This window comes from Gymnoscopelus microlampas (genome assembly GCF_963454915.1).
Source record: "Gymnoscopelus microlampas genome assembly, chromosome: 12".
Lineage (NCBI taxonomy): Eukaryota > Metazoa > Chordata > Actinopteri > Myctophiformes > Myctophidae > Gymnoscopelus > Gymnoscopelus microlampas.
Window position 1 is genome coordinate 49,845,100 of NC_139949.1, and position 8,178 is coordinate 49,853,277.

Genomic DNA, 8,178 nt, shown 5'->3' on the forward strand with positions numbered 1-8,178 from the left:
ACAAATCAAGATCTGATGCGTTTTGAGCTTGCAGATCAGCTATTTTCACTAGTCTTGCACAGTTAATCAATTTGTTGTTAAATATATTGGATACATGGATAGTTTCAGCACTGCTTTGAGCTTCCATCACTGCACATTGATGCTGCACAGGTCTGATCCTCACGTCCCACAGAAATGCAGTATACAACAACATATACCATGTATTAAACATGTTTTAACCATATATTTTTCAAACTATGTTAATATATCAATATTTCTATGATAGGCTATACTCATAATGTATGATGAATTCAGACTGTGACAAAGAAGCTATTTTTGTGGTAGAAATATTTTATGAAGTCATGGAGAAGAGAATAATGGAATACAGTTCAGAGTTTGGTTATTGTACCATAATGTTCTAGTAAACAGGAAAATAGTTCTGTAAGATAGATTGATTGTAATGGATGAATTGCACTGGGTCAGGCTGACCTAAAATAGTGTAACTTATCATGAGATTTCATATTATTGTGTGCTAAAATGTAGGGCCACAAAAAGGTATAAAAACACACCCACACTCCTATTTCATCAGTCCTGTCTGCAAATATGGCTCTGCTGGTATATTAACAAATATATATTTACATAGTATATACCTCTAAAAATGCATAGCTGCATATGGTTACTGTTAACACTTAAAACAGATTGAGGAAATTAAGGATTTAAAAGTGAAAAAAACAAGAGACGAGGCCTGTTGACAGGAACAGTATGAAAATCAATATTTTTGCTTTTCTATCCACCTCCCTAAGAACATACAGGCGTTTCATTTGAGCCTCCCAGTGAGCTAATTTATAGTAAAACGTTTGTTTCCCTTGGTGTGAATAAACTGGTGTCTTTTTAGAAGAGGCAATTAGTTGAACATGCAAATAGAAAGAAAGGTTTTTCTCCAGTGTGGATACTCTGGTGCCTCCTGAAGGAACCTGACTTACTGAAATTCTTGTCACAATGTTTACAGAAGAAAGGTTTTTCTCCATTGTGGCTACGCTGATGTGTCTTCAGGTTCTATAACCAGGTATTTAGTGTTGGTTTGTACTGGGATCAGCGTGGTAAAATCATGATGTCGTTTCATGGATAAAGGTAGACTAAAAGAGTTATTAGTGACTAAAAATTAGACTAAAATGTAAACAGTTTTTGTTGACAAAAACATTTACTAAATACTTAAGGTTGTGTTGGACTAAAATGCTCGACTTTTTGTTGACTAAAACTTAACTAAATAAAAACAGGATGAGGTTGACTAAATATGATGAAAATCATAGTATGAAGGACAATTGAAACTGGACTAAGACTGTCTGATAAAATCAACACTGTTTTTTCAGAGAAGCTGTCCAACCGAAACGCTGGTGGTGTCGGTTTAGGGAACCCCACTGACTGAAACTCTTGTCACAATGTTCACAGTGGAAAGGTTTTTCTCCAGTGTGGATACGCTGGTGTGTTTTCAGTTGACCTGAGTCACGGAAACTCTTATCACAATATTTACAATGGAAAGGTTTTTCTCCAGTGTGGATACGCTGGTGTGTCTTCAGGGAACTTGACTGACTGAAACTCTTGTCACAATGTTTACAGTGGAAAGGTTTTTCTCCAGTGTGAACACGCTTGTGACTTTTCAGGTTAGATGACTCTCTGAAACACTTGTTACAATATTTACAGTGATAAGGTCCATCTCCTTGTTTCGGGCTGGTTGTAGAGCTGCTGATTTGCTGACAGGCTGATGAGGTGATCTCTATTTGCCGGTTGTTGTGTCTCCACTTGATGTGTTTATGGAGGAAGAGCTGAGATGTGAAGGAGAATGAACACTCAGAACAGGAGAAGAACTGAGTCTGGGAAGACTGGGACCTTACTCCTGAGAGAGGAGAAAGGGGGGGGGGGGGACAGAGGGGAGAGAGAGAGGGAAAGAGAGAAGGAGAGAGGCTGGTTAAAAATGGTGGGCACAAATGCAACTTTACAAGCTTCCATTATCAAACAAGTCTGTTGTTTAAGAGCATACGGCTTCCCTGTTAACATTTCTGATTTAATTGTATCTTTCATCAACCTCTTTTATTCAAGCTCCCAGTTTTCCACACCCATGTAAGTCCTGTCCCTGTGTTTAACACTGACTAACCTCCACTGGTCTCCTCCGAATCATCACTGACTTCAGTGACTTCAGTGTCAGATTCAAGTTCAACTTCAATTTCAGAACAGTGTGAAGAGATGTCGTCTTCATCATCATCTTCACTTTTCACTGCTAGTAATGTCAACATTGACCCAACAGGCTCCTCTGGTCTTTGACGTATCTCCTCCTGTTCCTCTTTAATGTGTGGATGCTCTGGTTCCTCCTGGAGCAGACTGGGGCTCCTCTCCTCTTTACACACAGCCATGTGCAGGATGTCTAGTTGGAGCAGAAAAATAACATGATAGTGAACACTGGATTCCTGAAGTGTAAACAAACATTAGGAGGTATCACCTACTTCAGGTGCATTCCAACTGAAAGAAAATAATAGATGCAAGACAGGCTCAGATACACGTTCTTCTATTCATAGAGAACGCTAATGCGTTTCGTATAGAACAGGGTTTGTCTGTATGTATGTACAGTATGTATTTCCCCTCAAAAGTAGACCAATCACATCTCATGCCGTTAAGTGCATGACATCATGAAACAGAAACATCTCCACACATGAAAGCTTGAAATGTCAGGTGAAAGTTGGGTCGTAGTTTAAAATCTATTTAAAATAGTTTTTATGGTGTGGCTCTGTACGTCTAGAAATAGGTCTGTGAGTCTGCGAATCTGTCTGTCTGTGTGTCCGGGACGAATCTCACAAACCGTTTTGACGATCAGCGTCAAATTTCTGCACACTGATCAAGGAAGTATTTTTCCACTTCAGATAGAATGTACTATGTACAATGTGAAGTTATATGGTGCAGTTTATGCGCTTTTTGGTTATGGTAACGAGACAAACAAGGTTAACAATGATTTTTTTTAGATCTTTAAATGATAGCTACATATCATTATGATTATCATCAGTGTCAAGATCTTTTTTGCAATGGTTATTGTACAGTGAAAATTTGATCTGGTCTGAAATGAAGGACTTTAAAAACTGGAGACCTAGTGGTGTCAAGAATAACAGTAATATTAGAAGAAGGTAAAGGCAATATGGCCTAAACTCAAGTCTCTATCATATGAATCTTGGGTGCAAAGATTATAGGATTGATATAATAGGGAATAAATAATTCGTAATTTAAGATTACACAAGGAAAATTTGTCAAAAGATGGACTCCTGCAATGCAAATAATGGTCTAAAATGAATAAAGTGAAAGTAGCCAATCTGTTTTTTATGTTTCTGCAACCAGACAGGATGGGCAATTTGTTCAATCATCAGGATATTATCATTGTCATGATATATTTCATCATGATTATTTCTCAGTAAAATTGATAGTGACAACCCCACAACAGAACAGGAAAAAAAAACATTCAAGAAAGAACGAGCACATGAAACGTACCGAGGTGTGGGTGGTCTTCAGGTTCCTGTTTAATAGAAATAGCCCTGGCTGAGTCTGGAGAGTTCATCTTCACCTGCAGTCTGGACTCCACACACTGGCCTGAAATGAAGGAATTGAATAAGGACTTTAAAGATGGGGTTCATGGTTTGTTTTCATAATGGTGCTGACCCTGTTGCTTCTGATTAGTTTGTGGCTGATGCCATGACGACACATTGAGGCTAGACAACACACTCCATATTTGGGCGTAGCGGCATTGGGAACTGGGAAGGATTTGGGAAGGAAGAATGTTTTTCCGAAAACTGTACAGTAAGTGTTAAAATTATATTTTCATGTGTAGCTCCACCCACCGGTTCATTAAGTATAATGAACCGTTTGCACCTTAGCACCACCCACCTGACCCAATCCCTCCACCTCCTCCTATAAGACCACCCACCTATCCTAGTCCCCCCACCTTACAAACTAGTAAGGCTACTTCTTGGCCTCAATCACAAAACCCATCTAACCCCTGCTCATTTTGCTAGGATTGGATGGCTTAGGGTTGAGGACAGAGTACAGCAACTTACAATGGGCCTGGTCTTCAAGATACACCACAACATTGGGATCCCCCTGTATTTGTCAAAATACTTCCAAAACGTTAATGAAGTCAACGATCATAACACCAGAGGCAGCTCCACGAATCATGTTCAACCCAGATTTGGCTCAACAAAGGGAATGAACTCATTCTCATGCTATTCATCAACAATGTGGAATGCCCTACCAAAAGGAGTAAAGGAGTGTAAAACCCTACTCACTTTCAAAACTGCCCTAAAGATACACCTTCAGGAGGCTGCAATTCGAAAATGGCCCCTGTCCAAGTCTTAACCTACCCCCCCCCCCCCCCCCCCCCCCCCCATTTATTTTTCTTCTCTTGTACATATTTTCACTCTTCATACCAGTAACCTGTTAGCTGATTGTATGACATTCTGTATAGTAGTGTCAGTGTGTATATCTGTCTGTCTCTTATATGTCATCATGATTTGTGTGCATGGGGATCTCATCTTAAACAAGCTCAGTGCTTAATGAGTCTTCCAGTTTAGTAGACTTGTATTGTGAATTTGTACTTCCATGTACTGTTCTCATGTCTTACTAAATAAAGTACATCAATCCTTTAGGGGGGATCTAAATTGACCCTTACAGGTCTGTAACTCTGACAGTGTACAAAAGGAACCAAATGGACCCTGACAGGTCCATTTGGGTCCATGTGTACACTGTCAGAGTTAAGGAGAGACCTTGAAATGTTGAGGTTTGAGAACCATTGCTCTATAGCAATGATTACGATCAGAATATAGAGCTTTAACCTTTTAACAAAATCGATTTTGTTTTAACCAAAAAATATCACTTACCCTACATTTAAGTTATAAGGAGATTAACCACAGTAATGCTATAACACACTGATGTAACTATAGGGTTACAATGATAATAGTGACATCAACAGCAACATGCTACAAAACAATGTATATCAATGTCTTGCTGCTACTATGGAGCTATAGCCTTATATAGACTCTCGTAGATGTATTTTATCGAGTTTTACATTTTCTATCATCTTACCCCACCCCCCCCCCCCCAGATTACCCTGGAATGTAGGCTACAAACTTAGCCCTACTTCTCCAAACATGTACAAATGCAATTATAAGGTGTTTACCCGGTTGCTCAAGCTGTAGAATACAACTCTCGTAGACGTATTTATGATTCTGACGTGTTCAATCTTCAATCTACGAGAGTTGTAGGGCAGGGGTCTTCAACCTTTTCAGGCCAAGGACCCCCTAGCTGAGAGAGAGATGAAGCAGGGACCCCCTACTCTATATCGTATAAAATTGTGTTTCAGATTCAATATTTTTTGTTTCACGTGGTCTGCTCATTTTTCCCTCTACACCTATATGTAGAAATAGCCGATCTACAAGCTCACATGTGAGCTTGTAGATCGTCTATTTTTGGCAAAAGTTCTCCTCAGGAAAGGGATGCTAGGGTTCAAGTTTAAGGTCAAATAAAAAATCCTATCAAACAAAGATTTGGCAGACCCCCTGTAGCAACTCTGAGGACCCCCTGTTGAAGACCCCTGTTGTAGGGTTAACTCCCCATGGACACAGGAACTCGTAGACACTCCTCCCCATTGTCACTGGTACTTTCAGCACTATACCCCGTAGACACTCCAAACATGTACAAATTGAAAATAAAAGGTGCTCGCTACGGGCTAGTAGTTTAATGTAATAATCTATATCTTTCAATAAAGAAGTGTTTTAATGCCGTCTGTGGCCGATTCTGTCGGAAGTTCCCAATGGGCGGTAGTGACGCGCCCATCTGGTGAAACCCGGAATTACACTCAATGTAAACAGGAAGTAAACGAGGGTGAAAAATGCCGTTCGGCCACAGACGTCATTAAAACACTTCTTTATTGAAACAAAGACATGGATTATTACATTAAACTACTACCCCGTAGAGACAGTTAACATTTGGGGCGTGGGGTTAAGCACCTTTATTTTCAATGTGTACATGTTTGGAGTGTCTACGGGGTATAGTGCAGAAAGTCCCTGTGTCCATGGGGGGTGAACCCTACAACTCTCGTAGATTGAAAACGTCAGAATCATAAATACGTCTACGAGAGACTGCAGCGACGCTCGCCGCTCTTCGTTCAGAGTTGTCTCTCTCTGAAGTGCGGCCAGCGTCACCTCAGTTACGAGAGTTGTATTTTAATAAAGAAGTGTTTTAATGCCTTTGTGGCCGAACGCTCTCCCCCCTCGTTTACTTCCCGTTTACATTGAGTGTAATTCCGGCTTTCACCGGATGCACCTCCGACAGAATCGTCCACAAAGGGTATTAAAACACATATTTGTTCAAGAATATGGACTAATACATTACACAAACACGACGGACACCAAGTTAACATTTGGGGCAAGCGGGTAATCACCTTATATTTTGCATTTGTACATGTTTGGAGAAAAACGGGCTTTAATGGTGACATTCAAGGACAATCTGGGATATTATGAAGCTACTATGGCGCTGTTGTTTGTGTTTATGATCCATTTATAACAAGATAACAAGTAAGAGTAATTAGATTTATGTTCCAATTTAAATGTTAATAAAGACAAATAGATGAAACAAGACGTGATCCGTTCATCTTAAATGTTATAAATAGATGAAACAACATAATGAGTTGATCTTTACCTGCTGTGTTTCAGTGGTTGAGCTGCTAACAAACGTCCTCCTGCTGCTTAACGACGACACTGTTTAGAAACGACACGTTTTACTTTTCTTTGTATTTTACTTTTATATAAATCTATGGTATTTCAAAGTGCCAACAACAGTCAGTCAACACACCATGTTGTTTTCACTACTGCATTGTGGGTATGTTCTTCTTCTGACGAACACTTTGTCTAGACGCCAGTTGGTATATTGATGCCCCCTGCTGTTGGTCTCGGGTACTGTCCATTGTTCATTATAGTAACAGTACTATGTGACCTTCCTGCCCTGTAGACAAGACTGTAACAGCACTACAATACGCAGTGGTGGAAAGTAACTAAGTACATTTACTTGAGTACTGTACTTAATGGAATACAGTTTAGAGTTTGGTTATTGTACCAGAATGTTCTGGTCAACAAGAAAATAGTTCTGTAAGATAGATTGATGGTAATGGATGAATTGCACTGGGTCAGGCTGACCTAAAATGGTGTAACTTATCATGAGATTTCATAATATTGTGTGCTAAGATGTAGGGCCACAAAAAGGTATAAAAACACACCCACAATCCTATATCATCAGTCCTGTCTAGAGATATGGCTCTGTTGGTATATTAACACATGTATACAAAAATGCATAGCTGCATACAGTATATGGTAAACTGGTGTCATTTTAAATTACTAAAACAACTGAAACTGCAGGTCACCCGACTGATTAAAACTCTTGTTACAATGTGTACATTGGAAAACGTTTTTCTCCGGTGTGGATTAGCCCTAGAATGTCTGTGATCTTACATACATTTCAAGTATTCCAAATACACAGTCATAGATCACCCTCGCCGGCGCGCTGTGTAGTGCCAATCTGTGCGGCCGTAAAAGTGCTCTAAACTCCGTCTGTACTCACCCAATAATTAATTCCTAAGACTTGGAGTCATATTTTGTTCTCTAGTTTCATATCCATTTGAAAGTTCTGCCAGAAAACGTTTAGTTTAGTCAAATATCTCCACTTTTCCACAAGCTGCACACGGACACCTTTCTGTACGGGCGAGGGGCACGACTTGAGCGACTGACCGTATTTACCCAAACATCCTCTTGTCATCACAAACGTCATAACAAATTGACACAGGGAAGCACAAACGAATGGGGCACACAATTGACAGGTGCTTGTGATTGGTGCGGGGTAATGAATCACTCCATCGGCCAATTGTGTGTCCCAAACATTTGTGCGTCCTAAAGGAAGTTTACATATATTCAGTCCTGTACTCATTCCAGGCCCCTCGCCCGTACAGAAAGGTGTCCGTGTGCAGCTCGTGGAAAAGTGGAGATATTTGACTAAACTAAACGTTTTCTGGCAGAACTTTCAAATGGATATGAAACTAGAGGACAAAATATGACTCCAAGTCTTAGGAATTAATTATTGGGTGAGTACAGACGGAGTTTAGAGCACTTTTACGGCCGC

At 39.9% G+C, this 8,178-nt stretch overlaps 1 protein-coding gene across 1 annotated transcript; it reads right to left on the reverse strand.

Annotated features, from left to right (window-relative positions):
* Positions 1-325: 325 nt before the first annotated feature.
* LOC311057885 (uncharacterized protein) lies at positions 326-6,844 on the reverse strand. The gene is made up of 4 exons (XM_084075023.1): positions 6,709-6,844; positions 3,508-3,606; positions 2,132-2,398; positions 326-1,873 (listed from the first exon to the last, which is right to left on the reverse strand). Exons 2-4 carry the CDS (start codon positions 3,572-3,574, stop codon positions 1,332-1,334), a joined length of 876 nt encoding a protein of 291 aa, XP_083931149.1. The 5' UTR covers positions 3,575-3,606; positions 6,709-6,844; the 3' UTR covers positions 326-1,331.
* Between the last annotated feature and the right edge of the window lie 1,334 nt (positions 6,845-8,178).